Source organism: Falco cherrug, chromosome 2 (assembly GCF_023634085.1).
Source record: "Falco cherrug isolate bFalChe1 chromosome 2, bFalChe1.pri, whole genome shotgun sequence".
Taxonomy (NCBI): Eukaryota; Metazoa; Chordata; class Aves; order Falconiformes; family Falconidae; genus Falco; species Falco cherrug.
Window position 1 is genome coordinate 2,317,278 of NC_073698.1, and position 20,776 is coordinate 2,338,053.

The window sequence follows — 20,776 nt, forward strand, 5'->3', positions numbered from 1 at the left end:
TGGTGTGCAGTAATTTGGAATAGACCTTTATTCCAGGAAAATTCAGTGCGTGATTTCCAACCAGGAGACTATGTCTATGTGAAGACCTGGACCTCCGAACCTTTGCAGGAGCACTGGAGAGGACCTTTCCAGATACTGCTAACCACTTTTACAGCTATCAAGATAGCAGAATCAGACGCTTGGATACATTATACTCAAGTGAAGAAAGCACCTACTCCGTGGAAGATTGTCAATCGTGACCCAGAGACTTTAAAATTGACACTGAAAGATGTCTAATTTTTATATTGGATTTTATTTTGGTCGGTAGTGTTGGTGGGATCATGGGCTGACTTGGTGGACAGGAACAAAAGACAAATAGAAACAGAACAAGTAATTGACATTCCCAAACAAATGGCTGAGGAAAATTTGATGGTAGGATTGATTAAAGAATTTGCCAATTTACAAAATGGCACGCAGATCGCTGCTTGTTTGCCAATACCGAGGGCAGTAGGTGAATCTATTCCATGAGGAATTTTAACCATGGATCTGACCAATCTGGAATATAAAAATGAGACCACCTATTGTGAACAAAGGCCAGTAACTCAATGGTATGAACAAGTAAAGGTTATTAGAAAACAGTGGAAGTCACCAGGTAAAGAAACAGATTGTAAAAAAAACAAAAAAAAAAACCAAAAAAAACCCAACCCAAACAAACTATTGAATTATGATTTTATAACAGGATCCCGACCTAGTGCCATAGCTTGAGTTCTTCTTCCTGGGGGTCCAAATCCCCAGTTAGGATGGTGTTCTTATGATGAACAACTTAAAACCAATGTGAGCAGAAGTATCATGAAATGGAAGTGTAACAAAACTGGCCAAGGTACCCAATTAGTAGAACAATGGGACTCTATATGGTCTATGTCCATATTTTCTCATTTTCAGTATATAGCAAGAACTTCTTGGTGTTTTACCTGGGATGGAAAGGTTTTTTTAGTATTACCCTGGGTAGATGATAGGTCAACTTCATCGGGAGAGAAGGAAAATAAAGTAGTGCCATGGTGGAAATGTGAAGAAGTGTATGATTGCAGTAACGCAGACTTAGTAATCCAAAGAATTCCTCCGTAGGCCACTGTTTTGAAATACGGTTGTTTTTGTCGAGGTCTTAAGAACACTCTCAATTTAACCAGCACTTTTACAGTTAGAAAAGGAACTTTGTTTAGTTGTAGTAAAACTACTATTCGAAGTCCAGGACATTTAGTTTGGGCATTAAGTGCTGGAACCTGGACAACTCACTTACCATTAGATGGTAAGGTGAAACAAATCACTTCAGGCATGCCAACATTGTGTCCAATTTGGAAGAAATCACCATTTAAAGGATCCTTAGAGAATTTAGAATTGAAACGAATAAAGAGATCTGAGATAAATGATGATATTTGGAATGAACCATTTACAGGAGTGAAAACTGGTGGGGGACTTGAATCACTTTTAAATCCTATAGCTTCATATAGAAACAGAGCATGGCTCTATCAGTTAACTGGTCAAGTGGAAAAATTAGCAAACGTTAACAAAAAGGGGTTTAAGGAATTGAATATATAATTACAGGCGACCTCCAGAATGACTTTACAAAATAGAATGGCACTAGATATGCTCCTACTTAAAGAACATGGAGTATGTGGATATCTCAAGGATAAACTGGACCACTGTTGTATCCACATTCCAAATGTCACTCAGGGTGTGGAACATGATCTAGACCTATTAGGAAAAATTGAAAAAGAAACTGAAACAATTCAACAGGATATGTCAGAAGATTGGCTTGGGAAAATTTTTAACAAACTGGGATGGAATTTGAGCTCTTGGATACAATCTATAATTAAGACTTTGTTTCTGTTACTAGTTGTGTTTTTGATGAGCATGCTAGTATATGCATGTTTGAAGAAACAGTTTACCAATAGAATTGCAGTCACTGGTATGATTATGAGAGAAGTACCAACTATTTTATCAAGACATGATCCATCACCGAGATATGTTGAAACAAATGATATGTAAATAATGTGAAAGTACTGAAAGAATGATTTTCAGCACTTTTAAAGGGGGGAAATGTTATCGATTTGTTAATAAGTTAAGATTGATTGACTTTATTTGATTAATTGATTTTATAAAATCATTTTATAAAATTGAAAAATAGAAGGATAAGAAATGTTTTTAATGAAACTTATAGCTGCACAGTAAAAGTTGTTATGAGATCTTCTGTACATGCTGTACCAAGGCTAGAAGAAGGGGCTAGAGCCATTGTTAAAACTCAGGTGATAACTTTAGGGTTTGAAAGGTTTCTTTTTGTTTGACCAGTCTTCTGTATGTAGAGGTGTCTTGAAATGTCAGAATATGAGATTAATGGAAACCGGGGAGAGTCGACTGGAACAGCTTGTAGTTACCTGCCAAGAAATCGTGAACTTTAGTAAAAGGTAGCTCCGGCAGGGGGAGATCGCGACCACCCACTCATATACCACCTACCCAGATCGTACCCCAGACCCATTTCTAGACCTTTCTAAGCTCTACTGCGCAGAATCGGATCTAGGAGGAGAATATGTTAATGATTTATGGGAAATATCATGGTTATGCATGAATATTTAATGAACATGTATGAATAAGTTCTATATATGGTGTCTGATTTTGGGACCTGGCGTGCGTTGATCGTGAGAGGACTCGCTCACGCACCCGGCCGTTAATAAAGAAGTGTCTGCTTATCTACATCACATTGGTGTCGATAAGTTCTTCATTCCGAGATTTCGGTAACACTCTCATCCAGGGTGTGGCTGTCAAGGACAGGAGAAGCAAGGACGTCAGCAGCCACTCTCTATCACCATGAGCAGCCCTAGCTGCCCTGCCTGGAACAGGGCCGGCCTTGCGCCAAGGCTGTCTATCATATGGACCCCAGAGAGCCAGGCGACACGTGCCCTGGACCAAGGCTGTCCCTTAGCCACCATGACATGGGCCACTGCTGCTGTTCTGCCTGCTGTGGCATGGACGGGACGGGACATCCCCGGGGCTGGTGCCCAGCCCTGGGCTACCCAGGGGAGAGGGTTGTGAAGCTACCTTTGCCTATGGTGTCGGGAGGCTCCCAGAAAAACCAGGATGGGCTAGAAGCCAGGCCTGTCTTACCTGTCCTGTAGAACGCCGAGAACTCTCGCGCCAAGTGATGAGCTGAGAAAGGAGAGGAGCCGTGCTCTTGCTGCGTCCTTTTCCAAGAGTCTGGCTGCAATTCCCAGGAGAAACAACAAAAGAGAAGTCACGCTCCACCCCTGTGGTCAGCCCCAGCCCCCTTGCCCTCCCCTCGGTGCCTGCTCCTCGCAGCTGTTGCTCACCTGCCTTGTCTGGCGGTCTGAGCCAGCACAGCCCTGAGGTGGGGCAGCCGTGTCACCGACCCCTTGGTGAGGTGGCCAGCCACGAGCAGTCCCCACTGTGATGCGTCCATGACATCACCAAGGCTGGTGCCTGGAGTTGGTGCTGCATCCATGTGATCCCGCTTTTCCAGCGGTCAAATGAGAAGACACAACTAAATAAAGAATAAAAATGAAACAGAAAACAAGAGTCGGTAGCGCTGGGGAAGCAAATAAAGTAGCTGTAGGATGTGAAGAACAGCAGCTCAGCAGGGGTTAGAAGAGAGTTAAAAGCAGCACGTCCTACGCTCTGCTCTCTGTTAAAGAGTTTGGGTGGTACTTGCCGAGATTTGCGGGTTTGAAGGCTATTCTGGAAGAAAGAAGTTTGGGGAGTTTCCTGGAAGGGGACCTTTCACAACTTTGGCACTGAGGACGTGTCGCGCTGCCCAGCCGTCCACCCAGGAGTGGCGGGCAGTGTTGTGTGAAGTGCAAGACAGTCGTCTGTCTGTCCCTGAAAGGAACCAACGTGTTTGCCTGGCGCTGCCCTGTGCTTGCCCTTCAGTTGGGCGCTGGAAGAAAACACACGGACCTGTGTGGTTCGCTACAGACTGTTGCATCCTCTTTAATTCACAGGGTATGAGGCAACGGGTGCCAGCTGAACCACAGGAGTTTCCCTCTGAACCTCAGGAAACACTTTTTCACTGTGAGGGTGTCCTGGTTTCAGCTGGATCAGTGCTGTGTTGTGGCTCTGGCGCGAGAACAATGTTGATAGCGCACTGATGTTTTTAGTTGTTGCTGGGTGATGTTTATACTAAGTCAAGGACTTTTCAGTTTCTCAAGCCTTGCCAGCCAGAGGGCTGGAGGGGCAGAAAACGTTGGGAGGGGACACAGCCAGGACAGCTGGCCCAAACTAGCCAAAGGGAGGTTCCATATCACGGGGCGTCCTGCTTGGTACATGAACTTGGGGGTGTGTCGAGGTTTAACCCCGGCCGGCAACCAGGTACCACGCAGCCGCTTGCTCACTCCCCCTCACCCAGAGGGATGGGGAGGTGTCCAGGCCTGGAATGGTCTGGTCTGGGGAGATTCTTCATTATTTTCAGAGTGAGATTCATACACAAACAAGGTCATATGCAGTAAAAAAACGAGGTTTAATGGTAGAAAAATAACTGCTTGTTTAAAGGCAGGAAATGGAGAGAGAGGGAGGAAAAATAAAGTAAAGAAAAATGCAAAAGCTTCCACCGCACGGCGCTGCGGGTCCCGTCAGTCCTGGTTGACTTCACGTCATGTGGGGTGCTGCAACTGAGAGACGGGACACAGCTTGATGCAAGCAAGATGTCGATTTATTGTACACAATCTTGAGTTTATATATGTTTTCAGTAGCTGTGTATTTTAAACAGATTGGTTCTTTAAGCTAAGCATTGCATACTAGGCAATCCGTGATTGGGTAACAACAAACAAGGACAGTTTAAGTGAGTTTCCACAATAGCATTTAAGCCTTCGTTGTGCAACTTGTTACTTCTCCTTTGGCACCATCTGTTCCTCATTTCAACATCTTATCTCGGTATGACTCCTCAGTCAACATTCTGTCGGTAGTTATCTATTACCCTCCTTGTCCTCCCAGGGTTTGTGGCTTACAAGTTCCAGCACATCCCTGCTTATCAGTTGGACAGTATTTGGAGACTTGCTCCTCAGGCCTTGTCCCACATCTCCCCCTTCCTGTTGCACAAAAAACTTTCTTCATAGAGCGTGCTACCCACTTTTGTAGGCACTGCAACAAACAGGGCAAAAAGAGTAACAAGAAGACAAAAACGGCCAAGGCATAAACAATTGTCTTCACTAAACTCCTTAACCATCGCGACAACCCCCATCCTCCAAAAAGTTTATCCAACCAATCCCAGCTATCGTCTTGTGAAAGTTTAAAGACTCCAGCTTTAAGCTGTTGAATACTGGCATGAACCGATTCTGAATGGTCGGAGAGATTCATGCAGCACATGCCATCAATATCCTCACAGCCATGTCCTTGAGCCAACAACAAAAGGCTAATAGTTGTTCTGTTTTGTATGTAATAGTGGTAAATTTGACTCACATTCTTAACTGCCTAACAAACAAGATTTAACTAATTTAGATTAATTAATTAATCTAAATTTTAACTAAAAAAAAAGATTTAACTCTTTAATGTTTTCCCTGCTGTTGCTCTGGATAAGAGAAGAACCGCTGTTATATGTTCCTATCATAGCCTTCTGTTACACTAGCATCTACATAAAAACAGCTATTGAATTCAAAGTGTAAACAATATCAACTTATTTTGGATTAACGTTATACAGAGGTAATCAATTATCTCAAATATCAAGGCTTTCAGTAAGATTCTTCATTCCTCACATACATTCACTTTTTTGCAACAATGTCTGCAGGTCAGTTTCAAGGAAGTGCACACCAAACAAGAACTGGTTCAGTAAGGAGACCACACATCAGTTGTTGGGTTGACCGGTGGCAGCAGCGGTCCCATGGTCCGGCACGTTAAGCTCAGGCCGCACACAGCGAGCGGGTATCCATCGCGGACCTTCATCTGTAGAAACACAAGCATAACCTCTCCCCCAAGTTAACAATTCATCGGTCTGGACTAATGCCTGGTATGAGGGTCTTTCATACGTAGTAAGATGCCTATGTGCTTTTGCTGTTTGTCACCAATTGACACAAAGTGTTGCACAATGTGAGGCATCGCATTGTTGACAGACATTTTCAAAAAGTTCAAAACATAACATGATTTCTCTGAACGTACCTCTTGGGTCATTCCCTTAATTTTCCTCTTTTTTTTTTGACTACATGCAACCAGAGACACTTCACCGTAACATAGAAGCCCATATTTACATCTCTGAGCCTGGACACAAACCACAGCTGCATGTATCACCAGGCTCAGGGCAGAATTCATTCACGTAGTTACATAGTTATGTATCACTATAAGCATACAGACACCTATTTATCACTAGATAACCATGTTCATCTTTCTTACGCTCCTTCACAACACCTAGCTGTTCTCTCATCTCTTGTTAGGTCAAATAATTCTCTGTCTTCCTCTTTTTTGCTTGTTAACTGTGATGAGGCAAAGGTTGTGTGTAGCTGGGTGACCATGACCTGATTTATGTTACAATCAACTAAACGCTGAATACAGGAAATAAGGCATGGGAGACATAAGGCAAACATCAATAAGGTGGTTAAAATAATTATAATAAATCCTGTAATACTTTTGAGTCATGGCCCAAAGTTTCCCATCTGTGAGAAAGAGACTAAAGGCATCCCGCCCCTGGCTCTGCTGCAGATTTTTGGGTTTAAGTTTTGTATGCTTTTGTGAATTAACTCAGATTCACATAACACATCCTATCAAAGTCTTCACACTTGTATCCCTGTGTTAATAATAAAAATTGATAGCAACTCGGTTCTGTAGCAACATATGACTGACATAATCAACATCTGTTAATAAGCCAGAAAACAAGAAATAGTATTTGTAGTATTATTTTCTTTAGTAAGCTAGCAGCCTAATTTACTAAGCAAGTTAAGAATGTGTACTATTCTTACAGAAGAGATTAGAGAAGCAAACAAAAAAAATGTGTTATGTTATATTCGAGAACTCAGCCCGAGAGTTACAGTCTGCTGTGTGTTCTGTGTTATACTCATTTGACACATGTTGGGGTTGCGATTGTGAAAGTTGCCCGTTTACAATTTTCATTGGCATTATCATAGCTAGTGGTTTTAAAAGCAACCCTTGAGCTTCCTCATGCTCGACTTGTTGTTGCAAAGTATTCTGAAGCCGATCAATAAAGTTAGTATTAAAGTTAGTGACTCTCTAGGACCCTGCAAGACTGAGGCAAGACTCCGGTATCCTGACTGCTGTAATAGCCATCTCCTTCAGTTGTAAACAGTTGTCCCTGGGATACCTTGCCTGAGTCACAGAATTGGCGCAATTATTTTCTCCAGCCAACTGCTCCTAGTTAACAGCAATTCTCCGATTAAGGTTTCCAATCAAGGCTACTACACATAGCTCATAAAAATCAGATAACCATATCATATACTGTGTCAGAGTAGGTATAACTCTTAGGGTTAAGTCTTAACGCTAAGTCTTAGGATTAAGTCTTAGGGTTAGGTCTTATGGTTAAGTCTTAAGGCTAAGTCTTAGGGATAAGTCTTAGGTTTAAGTCTTAGGGTTAAGTCTTAAGGTTAAGTCTCAGGGTTAAGTGTTAAGGGTTAGGTCTTTGGGTTAGGCCTTTGGGTTCAGTCTTAGGGTTAAGTCTTAATGTTAAGTCTTAAGGTTAAGTCTTAGGGTTAAGTCTTAGGGTTTAGTCTCGATGAGGGTCCCCCGTGGAGAGTTGGCCAAGTCACGACAATCACACCAATATGGCTACATGCCGTGCTCACCTTATTAAACAAACAGGTCATATTTATAACTTAAACCAACTGCTCACACGACTTTACACACAGGTGATTGGATAAAAGTCTCTGGCCATGCAGGTGTTTGTGTCACTGATTAGTGAGCATGCTGAAGGCGCCTGATCGGAGTGTGCTGATGAGAGTGTGCTGATTTCGCAGTTCCCAGGACTTGCTCTGCACCTGGCTTTTTGTTCGTGCATAGCCTGTTTTCTTTCTCACATTGCTTGTTCCAAGGACAATTTAAAGTTGCTCTGCAGCTTCAACCAACAGGCCTGGGTTGTCCAACCCAGACAATGGTAACATATGTCCTCAGTCCTTTAAAAATTCCCCTATAGAGAGCAGAGGAGTTAAGACTGGAGCAGAGAAGATAAGATTTGCATGGAGGAGATACGTTTGGAGTGGAAGAGATGAGATTTGCACGGAGGAGATGAGTTTGGAGCGGAGGAGACCGGAGGAGTTGAGATTAGAGTGGAGGAGATGAGATTTGCGTGGAGGAGATGAGTTTGGAGTGAAGGAGAGCGGAGGAGATGAGATTTGCATGGAGGAGATGAGATTTGCATGGGGAGATGAGACTGGAGCACAGGAGTTGAGATTTCAACGGAGGAGAGTGGAGGAGATGAGATTTGCTTGGAGGAGATGAGTTTGGAGCAGAGAAGAGCGACAGAGATGAGATTTGAGTGGAGGAGATGAGATTCGTGCAGAGGAGATGAGTTTGGAGCAGAGGAGAGTGGAGGAGACGAGACGTGTGGAGGAGATGAGTTTGCGGAGGAGAAGAGCAAAGGAGATGAGATTTGAGTGGAGGAGATGAGATTGGAGTGGAGGAGAGCGGAGGAGGTGAGATTTGCATAGAGGAGATGAGTTTGGAATGGAAGAGATGAGATTTGCTTGGAGGAGATGAGAATGGAGCTAAGGAGAGCAGAGGAGATAATATTTGTGCAGAGAAGATGAGTTTGGAGTGAAGGAGAGCGGAGGAGGTGAGATTTGCGTGGAGGAGATGAGTTTGGAGCAGAGGAGAGTGGAGGAGATGAGATTTAGTGGAGGAGATGAGATTGGAGAGGAGGAGAGTGGAGGAAATTAGATTTGAGCAAAACAAATGAGATTGTAGCAGAGGAGAGCAGAGGAGATGAGATTGGAGCTAAGGAGAGTGGAGGAAATGAGTTTGCATTGGAAGAGATGAGATTGGCACACAGGAGATGAGTTTGGAGTGGAAGAGATGAGATTTGCGTGGAGGAGATGAGTTTGCAGCTATAGGAGAGTGGAAGAGATAATATTTGCTCGGAGATGAGTTTGGAGTGGAGGAGAGTGAAGGAGATGAGATTTTCATGGAGGAGATGAGTTTTGAGCAGAGGAGAGTGGAGGAGATGAGATTTGAGTGGAGGAGATGAGTTTGGAGTGGAGGAGAGCAGAGATGAGATTTGCGCAGAGGAGATGAGTTTAGAGTGGAGGAGAGCGTAGAGATGAGATTTTCATGGAGGAGATGATTTTGGACCAGAGGAGAGCAGACCAGAAGAGATTTGAGTGGAGGAGATGAGATTGGAGTGGAGGAGATGAGATTGGAGCAGTGGAGAGCAGAGATGAGATTTGAGTGGAGGAGATGAGATTGGAGCAGAGGAGAGCGGAGGAGATGAGATTTACGCGGAGGAAATGAGTTTGGATCATAGGAGATGAGATTTGCGTGGAGGAGATGAGTTTGGAGCGGTGGAGAGCGGAGGAGATGAGATTTGCACAGAGGAGATGAGATTGGAGTGGAGAAGAGCAGAGGACAGCAGATGAGGGCAGTGGAGAGCGGAGGAGAGTGGAGGAGAGCGGAAGAGAAGAGATTGGAGCGGACAAGAGCAGAGGAGCTGAGACTGGAGTGGAGGAGAACAGAGGAGATCAGAGGAGAGTGGAGGAGATGGGATTGGAGCTAAGGAGAGTGGAGGAAATGAGTTTGCATTGGAAGAGATGAGATTGGCACACAGGAGATGAGTTTGGAGCGTAGGAGAGTGGAGGAGATGAGATTGGCACACAGGAGATGAGTTTGGAGTGGAAGAGATGAGATTTGCGTGGAGGAGATGAGTTTGCAGCTATAGAAGAGTGGAAGAGATAATATTTGCTCGGAGATGAGTTTGGAGTGGAGGAGAGTGAAGGAGATGAGATTTTCATGGAGGAGATGAGTTTTGAGCGGAGGAGAGTGGAGGAGATGAGATTTGAGTGGATGAGATGAGTTTGGAGCAGAGGAGAGCGGACCAGATGAGATTTGAGTGGAGGAGATTTGAGCGGAGGAGATGAGATTTGAGCGGAGGAGATGAGACTGGAGCGGTGGAGAGCGGAGGAGATGAGATTTGCATGGAGGAGATGAGATTGGAGTGGTGGAGAGCAGAGGAGATAAGATTTGAGTGGAGGAGATGAGATTGAAGCGGAGGAGGGCGGAGGAGATGAGTTTGGATGGGAGGAGATGAGATTTGCGTGGAGGAAATGAGTTTGGAGCGGTGGAGAGCAGAGGAGATGAGATTTGAATGGAGGAGATGAGATTGTAGTGGAGGAGAGCGGAGGAGAGCAGATGAGGGTGGTGGAGAGTGGAGGAGAGTGGAGGAGAGCGGAAGAGATGAGATTGGAGTGGAGGAGATGAGATTGTAGTGGAGGAGAGCGGAGGAGAGCAGATGAGGGCGGTGGAGAGTGGAGGAGAGTGGAGGAGAGCGGAAGAGATGAGATTGGAGTGGAGGAGAGCGGAGGAGATGAGGCGAGTGGAGGAGAGCAGAGGAGAGCAAAGAGAGTGAAGGAGACGGGATTGGAGTGGAGGAGAGCAGAAGAGATGAGACTGGAGCTTAGGAGCGTTGGTGCAGAAGGCTCGGACACAACCTATACAACCAATGTGATCAAGTTAGTGCCACTTTATTCAAGGGATACACAGCAATATATACTGTACAGGTGCTATTAATAGATCCACACCAATTTATACCCCCAGCTAAATATACACAGGCTGTGCATGCTTTGTTATTTAAAAATGATCGGTTAAAACTACTCGTTCACACGCTTCCACTTCCCCTATGACTGGTCCCGGTGTGGTGCCCACACGCTGCTCCCCCCTTGTGCAAGCATCCCGGTTTTCCTCATCTTTCTGTCCTATTCTCTTACCTCTCTGTGAATACACAGTTTCTTTATCTCCCTTGGCCTTGCATAAGTCCTTCATAACACCTGCAGCTTGTTAGGGCTGCAGCCTGTTATTACAACCAAGTTATTCGGTCTGGATTGCTCATAATATGCCCGTTTTCTTCCAGCCACTCCACAATTCCCCCTTTTTGTTTTTGAGCAATCCAGACCCCATTCTTGGACATCCGTTTAATTGACCCATTCATTATGCATTGCAAACATTGAAACAAACAAGGTAGTAACAATATCAAAATCAAGAACACTATTAACACTACCAATGCTCCTTTAACTGCAATCTGCAACCATCCCCTTAGCCTGAGGCTACTGAGCCAGTCAGAAAAAGGATCATGTCCTTCAGTAACATGCTGTTGCAAGCTCAGGCAAAAACCTGTTACCCCAGCTGTATTTGCCCATGTTACTCAAATATTTGTTCTAGGTAAAATGTCAAAAATCCCCTCACTACCTGGTAGAAAACAAATCAACATAACTATGCTCCGCGTTTGAGGTGTTGCCATCATTTTACCTCCTTTTTCCAACTGCTCCAATGCACCTGCAAGCTTCGAGGAATGTTTAGTCTAATTCTACAAATCCTGTCAACTATCTTATTATTCTGATTAATACACTGCAAAGCTAAGCATCTTAGAGGCCTGAAACTAATTTCTGCTAAAAACCCTTCACCCAAGGTCCTTAATTAAGCTTAAAACCTCAAGAAAACTACTGTTATTCTCTAAGTATTCACACTTGTCTTTCTATATTAGCAGCAGATTGCCAATATGCTAACAAACCTACAAGGTCAGACAACCCGCTCACTTCAGAACAAAACACAACCCGATCATTACATGAGTGACATTTAAACACACTATCCCCATCACATGCACGTGCGACTCTCCAAGTTTTCTTGTCACACCACGTGCAATGTATTAAAACCCAAGGTTGACAGTTCAGACCATGCTCTCTACAAGCTGTGTCGTTTTTCTTGATCTGTTCTGAGCTGAGCAGCTGTGCTCACATGGGGTCAAGACCAAGTTCAGTCGATGCTGGTGTCATCGAAGTGCCTCAGGATGTAAGGCTACCGTCGATATTGACCCATGCCCTGTAAAACATAAAAAATTAAACCTGATCCTCTACTTCAACCTGATCCTCTACTTCAACCTGATCCTCTATTTCATTATTCTTAAGATCTCCTTTCCAGGGCCGCACCCAGCTACTCGGAATCTATCTAACACTGGTATCTGTAACAACACAAGCATATCCTCGCCCCATCATTTTTAGTTCCGCAGGTCCCTTCCATTCTCCTATAGCGACATCTGTGTATTGAACAAAAACACTATTTCCACACTGGTTTACCCCAGATCTCAAACCCAAACTATGTATTATTACTGGCGGTTCCTTTCTATCACCTGTAAACCGTAAATAGTTCAATACGTATATCGCTTTTGCAAGACGCTCTGCTGGACCCAATACCTCTCCCCCTTTTTGTTTTTGCAAAAGCGCTTTCAGTGTTTGATGCGCTCGTTCCACAATGGCCTGTCCCGGGGGGGAGTGCGGTATGCCTGTGACATGACGTATACCCCAAAGCTGACAAAAATGAGTAAAGTTCCGAGAAGTGTAGGCCAGGCCATTATCAGTTTTTATTTGTGCAGACACTCCAAGTGCCATAATGGCAGCATGCATATGTTTAATTACATGCCATGCTGTTTCAGCAGCTTGCACCGTTGCCCAGAGTGCTAGGGAAAAAGTATCAATTGAAACATGCACATATTTAAGCCCACCAAATTCTGGGATATGAGTTACATCCATCTGCCAAAGCTGTAGAGGTCAAAGTCCCCAAGGGTTCACCCCCAAACCAAGGCCAGCTCCTGCCTTCTGACAATCAGGGCAGGACTGTACAATTTCTCTAGCATCAGCCACAGGAATGTGAAATTGCCTGGCCAACACTTCTGCTGATTGGTGAAAATATTCATGTAATAATCTAGCTTGTTCAAAGGTTTTAACAACAGGACCTGTCCAGGCTGGAGTGATAAGCTGATCAGCCCGAGTGTTACCTAATGCGAGACCTCCGCATTTCTGATGACTGCAAATATGCACAATAAAATATTCATCCCGACGTTGGTTCAAAAGCATTAACAATTGTAACAACAGAGTATACAATACAGGATTTCACACAGGTTTCACCATACTATGTTCCAAACACTGTACCGTACCCACAACATATAATGAGTCTGATACTACATTAACAGGTTCTTGAAACCAGTGTCGAAATGCCCAAATAACAGCTCGGAGTTCTAAAGTCTCTAAAGAGTCTCCAGTCACCCCAGGGAGTAGTTTATGTTCCCAAGTTTCTCCTACTTTCCAGGTGACTGCAGCTCTCTGAGATTTTCGTCCAGCATCAGTGAAAAACATTTATCCCTTTTACAGGAACCTCCGATCGCAAAGGCAAATGTTCAATGCGCTGATGAGATATCAATGGCAAAAGTTTGTCCGAAGGGTAACTGTTTGTAAGAGTTCCCAAAAAATCAGCAGCTGCTAATTGAAATTCGGTTGAAGCAGACAACAGTCAGTTCAAATACAGTTGAGACACAGGTACATATATAACTGTCGGTTCAAGGTCTGAGATATCTACAATTCGCTGCCTGCCTTTGATCATAAGCTGTGAAAACAATTCTGGGCATGTAACCACTGTCTTTCTGGGCTGGAAAGGGAGAAAAACCCATTCCAAAATTCATAAATGCAGTCTCCCTTCTCCCATCTGGATAATAACCCCTAATGGGTGTTCTCGCTCACCTCCTGAGTTAATTATCATAAACGAAAGAGCTTGGTCATCTAGTCGTCTGTGAGCATAAGTTGTTACTATCTTATTGGTGATCACCTGCAACGCCTGTTGCTGATCCTCATTCAATTGACGGTGCTCCTGAGCCTGTGCAGATGTTCCCAGGAGCGGCATCAATGGTTTCAGATCATCGTTCGTAATTCCGCAGATATTACGAACCCACTGGATATCTCCCATTAATTTTTGCACATCAGACAATGTTTCTATTGCTGTGTTAATTTTCACTTTCTGAGGTCGAATCATTCCATTTGTAATGATCCAACCCAGGTACAACCACGGCCCTTTCTTTTGAATTTTCTCTGGGGCTATCTTCAACCCCCTTTTTCCAAGACTATGCGTGAGCTGACATAAAATCGTCTCAGAATCCAGTTGTTTTCCTACAACCAAAATATCATCCATGTAATGATAAATAAGTAAATGAGGATACTGCTTACGAATAGGTTCTAAAGCCCAGACAACAAACAATTGACACATCATAGGTGAGTTTTTCATTCCCTGCAGCAGCACCACCCGGTGATATCTTTTCACTGGCTCTGCTTTATTTATCGATGGCACTGTAAAAGCAAACCTTTCAGTGTCCTGTGGATGTAAAGGAATTGTAAAGAAACAGTCTTTCAAATTGATAATCACCAAATCCCAGTCCTCTGGTAACATAACTGGAGAGGGTAGCCCGGGTTGTAAGGCGCCCATATCACACATAACAGCATTGATTGCTCATGAGTCATGTAACAGACGCCTTTTCCTAGATTTCTTTGGGATTGTAAAACTGAGGTGTTCCATGGACTAGTTGAAGGCACCATGTGTCCAGCATCTAATTGTTCCTGGACCAAATTATTAACAATCTGCAGCCGGTCTTGCTTTAGCAGCCACTGATCAATCCAAATTGGACCATCAGTTTTCCAGCTGATTTTTAGAATCGGCTGCTGAACAGCGGCCACTCCTAAAAAGGCAAAATAAGGAGCCGAGCTCCCACCTGACTGAGCAGATCTCTTCCAATTAGTGCCACCGGCAGATGTATTGCATAGGGACATGTAGTTACTACCCTACCATCAGAAAACAAATGCAATTACGTCTCTACTGATAAAGGTAGCGTGAGTCCCACCAACCCCTACAATGCTGGTAGCCGCTGGTATTGGAGGCCACTGCCTAGGCCACTTAAAAAAAGGTACAATCGTTACATCAGCTCCGGTGTCTATAATCGTCTGCAATTTGCACACTTGTCCACTTGGGTGTCTCAGTTCCGTTTGTTCCTCTAGTTTTCCCCGACTGAAGTCCATGGCTAGCAAAACATCGGGCTGACCGGTGGATCCAAAACCTTCTACATCCCTTTTCTTTTGTTCTGCATTAGGCACTTTTGCTTCAAAACGAATTAATTGAGCAATTTTTGATCCCTCCTTAATAGTTACAGGGGGAGTTAGTTTGTAAACCATTATTTTAATCCGTCCCTCAAAATCAGCATCAATAAGACCTGGGACTACAAAAATACCTTTCCTAGATACTGAAGAACATCTGATTAATAAGGCGCTTAAACCATGTCCCAAAGGTCCCACAAGATTTGAATCAATCAATTGAACTGTGGTGTCGGTAAAAGTAATAGCTACTGCTGTTGCCAGGTCCACTCCGGCGCTTCTGGAGGTGGCGGCGGAGCAGCGGTCCAAGCACCCTGGACTTGTGTCGTAGCGCGAGGCCGAGACGCGCTCTGTGTCTCGTTTCCCTTTTTCCGACAATCACTGGTGTTATGATTATCTTTCCGACACTGCACACACCATTTCTTTTGCTGTGTGCCTGGAACATGACATTGTGATTTAATATGTCCCATCCTGCCACAATTAAAACGTCTTCTATCTTGCTTCCTGTTATTATTTTTTCCTTGCACAAGCGGCTTCACTGCAGCTCCTACCGTGGCAGCCATAAAGGCATTTTTTCCTGATCAATCATTCTTTCTGTCACCTCCAACAGCTGGGCAGCTGATGACCCACACGGCAGGAGGCTTAAAGCTTTCTTAGCATTATCATAAGTAAGCATATCAAGAAACTTTACTTTCATATCCTCATTCAGATCAGGATTACTCATGAGAGCAGCATGCAGTCTGTCTATAAATTTTGGATAAGATTCTGTAGGTCCCTGGTTTATCCCCGTAAATGCTGGCGCTATTTTGTCATCATGGAGGGCAAAAATCATTTTCAGAGCTAGTTCCTGCATTAATCGTAACACCTCGGGTCAGAATCCCACTTGCCACTTCAGGGTTAGCAAAGGGGCCGGCGCCTATCGGCGTTTGGGCATTCACTCCAAACAGTGGATCCCCTTGCTGACGAGGCGTGGCCGCGGCAGTGTCACAGGCTGCTTGCCAGCGTTGAAAAAACTGTATCTGCTGAGAAGCCGTTACCAAAGCTTGTGCAACCATACGCACATCATACCGAGTTAATAAATCTGCCGTGAAAATATGCTGAATTATTGAGTTAGTATATGGAGATTTTAACCCATATTGTGTTACTGCTAATTTCGCTTCTTTAATTACCTTCCAATCTAAGGGTTCCCACTCGTTACCCTGTGGTGTTACTATCACAGGAAATGCCATCGGCCCAAATTGCCCAAATTGCCCCTCTATAATTGCATCCCAAATGACTGCCCGCCATCGATGTGTTGGATTACAATTACCCCCCACGCCTCCCATTGGAACCAGTGGTGGTAACGGTCCTGCCGTTAATGTCTCCTCAGAGCTGCCCTCCCCACCTCCACCCTGTAAAAAAGGATTAGTAGAAAAAGGAGATAGTGGCGGTGCTGTAGGAGCAGGCTGCGCCGATTCTCGCACCCACATCTCAAGTTGCTCCAATTTTTCATGAGATCTTGCAGCTGCACATTCTCCAAACCACAGCGACGTTCTGCAGATGCCGATTGGAGTGACGGAGGCGTGGATGGAGGCAGAGGTGGATAGAAGCTGTCCTCTGTCGAGACGTTATACGTACATTCCAGGGATTGCTCTCTTGAACTTGGACCGGGAGATTCAAGTGGTTGAAGATTCGTTTCCTTTGGCTCTTGGCCCTTTAGCCACACTACTGCTACACGTGATGTATCCCTGTCCCTTCTTTTGGCTTTTGGGAACAAGGATCCCAAGAATGTCATAGCAGTAGCAGAGCCTTTTGCTCTAGCGCCTTCAACTTCTGCTGACAGGGCAGCAAAAACAGATGTGGTAGTTTGTCGTTCTGCTTTCGTCTCTTTCAGAGTCTCTAGGATCAGCCTCCACACTGTGGACAGCTTCCCACTGTCTTTAGAGCCTGAACTAATGTCCTCCCACAGTGCTGCGCCAATCTTTTCCCAAGTGTCTAGTTCAAAGGCTGCACTCACTGAGGGGATCAGTCCTCACTGCCGAGCCCATGACAGCAACCTCTTCAGGCTTCCCTCATCATAAGATAACCCTCTCTTAGAGAGGATATGTTGGAGGAGCTTCACACTGCTGCTTCCTCTTTGCTCAGCATGGACCCCATCTCCTCCCTGACTGCTCACCTGATCAGGGCGAGATTCCAACGGTTGTGCTCATGTGTCTTCCCAGGCACAGGGGCAGCGCCTGCTACACTGGCTTCTTATGCCCCCTCTGAGCCACCTCTTTGCTCCTGGAAGCATGAACGAGAGGGTCCCTGTTCAGGCACCACTTGTTGGCACAGAAGGCTCAGACACAACCTATACAACCAATGTGATCAAGTTAGTGCCACTTTATTAAAAGGCTTACAGCAATTTATACTCTCAGCAAACGATACACACGCTACATAGGCTTTGTTATTTAAAAAGTGATCGGTTAAAACTACCCGTTCACACACTTCCACCTCCCTTATGACTGGTCCCGGTGTGGTGCCCACACGCTGCTCCCCCCTTGTGCAAGCATCCCGTTTTTTCCTCATCTTTCTGTCCTATTCTCTTATCTCTCTGTGAATACACAGTTTCTTTATCTCCCTTGGCCTTGCATAAGTCCTTCATAACACCTGCAGCTTGTTAGGGCTGCAGCCTGTTATTACAACCAAGTTATTCGGTCTGGATTGCTCATAATATGCCCGTTTTCTTCCAGCCACTCCACAAGCCGCCATCGCTGTCGCAGAAGAGGAGTCCGAGGTCACTCAGCCAGAGCTGGTCTAGGCGTTAGTTGTCTGAATTCTAATCAGTATCTGTAGGTATCTAAAACATTTAAGAAGCACAGATGGATCAGCGGTCAACGCTCTACTATTTCTTATGCTTCACGCGTGGATGGGATGCACAGATTTTCGTATCAGCTTCCTGTGCGCATCTTAAACAGTGCGTGCATGCAAAACCCATTGCTTACCCGCCATTCGGCGCCTGGTGTCAGGTACGGGATCTCTCAGCCTCGAGGCATAACCTTGAGAGGCGTTCCTGCTCAAGGGGGCTGCTGTCCCCCACACACCCCTGTGGGTCCCCCACGCAGCAGCTGGGGAGCAGCCGGGGAGCAGGGAGGGAATGGTGCTGGGGGAGCAGCAGCACTGGTGCTGCTCGGGGTGGGAGTGGGCGCTGTACCCGGCCTCTTTCCTGGGGTCCTGCATGGCTGTGATGAGGTTTGGGACTTCCACTTCTGCTCAGCAGTGAGTCTGGGGGCCTATCTGCAGGCTGCCTCCTCCAGTGCCTCCAACTGCTGCACTGCCCCTGTGATCCCACCCGGTTTGGCTCTGAACCTCAAAGTGCAGGACCCAGCACTGAGCCGTGTTGGACCTCAAACAATTGGCCTCGCTCGGCCCATCGATCCAGCCTGCCCAGAGCCCTCTGCGGAGCCTTCGTACCTTCAAGCAGATCAACACTCTCCCCCAGCTTGGTGTCATCAGCAAACTGACTGAGGGAGCACTCCATCGCCTCGGCCAGGGTGTTGATCAATATTAAACAGAACCGGCCCCAGCAGGAAGCCCTGGGGAGCAGCCGGTGTGACCGACCGCCAGCGGGATGTGACTCCATTCCCCACCACTCTTTGGGCTCAGCCAGCCAGCCAGCTTTTAACCCAGAGTAGAGTACGCCTGTCCAAGCCATGAGCTTTGGCTCACAGCTTTGGCCCTTCTGATTTCCCGCCTGCATAATTTCACGGCATCTTTGTGGTCCTCCCGAGTGTCCTGCCCTTCTTCCCAAGGTCAGAAACTCTCTGTTTTCCCTGACTTTCAGCCAAAGCTCTCTGTACAGGCAGGCCAGTCCTCTTCCCCGCCAGCTTGTCTTTTGGCCCATGGGGATGGCCTGTTCCTGCGGAGCAGGAGCCCGATGGAGGTGACGAGGAGATGCCCCACGGGGCCACACAGAAGCAGCTCCATGGGCCCGGCCAGCACCATCCCCGTGGGGCCAGGCACAAGCAGCCTGGCAGAGCCCACATCACCGGGCACCCGTGGGCCGGGCACGTGGCCAGGCAGCCCCAGGGCATGGCTGGGCAGGACGGTGCCTGGGGAGAGCCATGGCACCTGCTGGGCTTTTGTGCCGTAGCGAGTTCGGTGACCGGTGCGCAGCGCCAATTCACACACGAGTCGAGGTATTTCCATCCCTGTGTTCCAGTTCGTGCAAAGCAGGGCACTGGGTGGTAACCCACAAACGCCTAGCTCCCCGGCTGCCAAAACTTTATGCTGTTTATACAGTTTGGCAAACCAAGACATCAGCCTTCACTGGTGACAAGTTACATATTTCTCTCAGTATTTTTGGCTTGTTTTCCTATTTGCTAACCAAGTCTCTCAGTTTTTATGTTAACTAGTCTGCATGCTCAGCCTCTGCTTCTCTTTGGGCCAGGGCGTCTCTTGAGTCGGTGGTCGCCATCTCCCCGGGTCGCAATTACCTTTCCCCTACTTAGCGCTTAGTTTTGCTGAGCTCATTTCTTGTGGTAAGCTTCCAGCCAGCTCATTCATCACGTGATGCTACTTTCTTCTTTCTTTAAGTTCTTTCTTTAAACAAACGACTTGCTGGTGCTTTACAAAGCGCTTACCAGGGCATACCAAAATGCCTGTAACTGAACCTAACTGTTCAGGTACCAACCATGTACTTGATTTTATTCAGCGCTCGATATCCGGGATACGTCGTGGGGCTGGGAGCTGCTCTCACCTCCTCACCCAGCTGCTGGGGGTCCTGCAGGGCCGAGGGAAGAAGTCAAAGCATCGGAGGAGCGTGGCGAGAGCCCGGGTGGAGGAGCAGAGCAGCGAGCAACCCCGGCACTGGGCACCCCACAAACGGGTGACACCCCACAGCAGCCCTGATGTGGGGCTTTGAGCTGCTGGCCACTGTAAGGGACGTGGCCCAACTGACTGTGCTGTGAGCCAGGGCCACGCTGCGAGAGAAGGTTCCAGAGGCAGCAACAGGCAGTCATGGGGAGGTGGGGCCTGGTGTCCCTTCCCTTGACTGACGGGTGTCTCCAGCACTCCTGGAGCTGGGGAGAGAGGCGGTTCCGGAAGCCCAGGGACTGGGGCCAGTAAGTAGGAGCAGGTACAAGCCTCTGAAGTGCTCTCTGCACTGAATACCCCCATTGGCAGGTCTGACGCTGGGTGCAGGACTGGTGATCTCCCTCCCTCCCTCTCTCTCTCAGGGTGTTGCCAGGGCTCACAGTACAGTCGCATGGGCCTCACAAAGACTCATCAGAAGATCTGCAGCTGTTAATACTCCTCAATACAAAAAGCAGATTATTTAGTTACAGTAGCGGCCAACCAGAGCCAATTATTTGCATGTTGAGCTCACAGAAATGTATCCAGGGCACCTTGTAGTACAAGAGTAGAAAGCCCAACGAGCCATCCTGTGATAAGGGAGGAAAACAGGACTGCAGTCTCCTTCCAGTGATACGCATGCCATTGCTCCAGCTCCTTCAGCTAATACCACAGAACCACACAATCAGGGGATGGCTTGGGCTGGAAGGGACCTCACAGACCACCCGGTCCCACCCCCCGCCAGGGGCAGGGCCCCCTCCCCCCAGCCCAGGCTGCTCCCAGCCCCGTCCAGCCTGGCCTTGAGCCCTGCCAGGGATGGGGCACCCACAGCTGCTCTGGGCAGCCTGGGCCAGCGCCTCGCCGCCCTCACGGGGAAG

General features: G+C 46.5%; 1 protein-coding gene and 2 long non-coding RNA genes across 6 annotated transcripts in view; 1 reads left to right on the forward strand and 2 right to left on the reverse strand.

Moving 5' to 3' along the window:
- LOC106631740 (uncharacterized) overlaps positions 1-6,657 on the forward strand; it is a 28,767-nt gene extending 22,110 nt beyond the window's left edge. For 3 of the 4 annotated variants that reach the window (XR_008731064.1, XR_008731063.1, XM_055702984.1), the window contains exon 3: positions 37-2,732. Coding sequence is in view for 1 of the 4 variants with exons in the window: in XM_055702984.1 (XP_055558959.1) it covers positions 37-276 (240 nt within the window). In the remaining 3 variants the exon portion in view is untranslated. Of the gene's footprint in view, positions 1-36; positions 2,733-5,767 lie in introns of those variants that run through there. The other variant, XR_008731065.1, reaches the window with a different exon arrangement.
- Positions 6,658-10,636: 3,979 nt separating this feature from the next.
- On the reverse strand, positions 10,637-17,229 carry LOC114014363 (uncharacterized). Its single transcript, XR_003557822.2, has 2 exons — positions 16,557-17,229; positions 10,637-12,003 (listed from the first exon to the last, which is right to left on the reverse strand). It is a non-coding gene; the product is annotated as an uncharacterized LOC114014363 (long non-coding RNA).
- Positions 17,230-17,435: 206 nt separating this feature from the next.
- On the reverse strand, positions 17,436-18,859 carry LOC129735432 (uncharacterized). Its single transcript, XR_008731070.1, has 2 exons — positions 18,053-18,859; positions 17,436-17,907 (listed from the first exon to the last, which is right to left on the reverse strand). It is a non-coding gene; the product is annotated as an uncharacterized LOC129735432 (long non-coding RNA).
- Between the last annotated feature and the right edge of the window lie 1,917 nt (positions 18,860-20,776).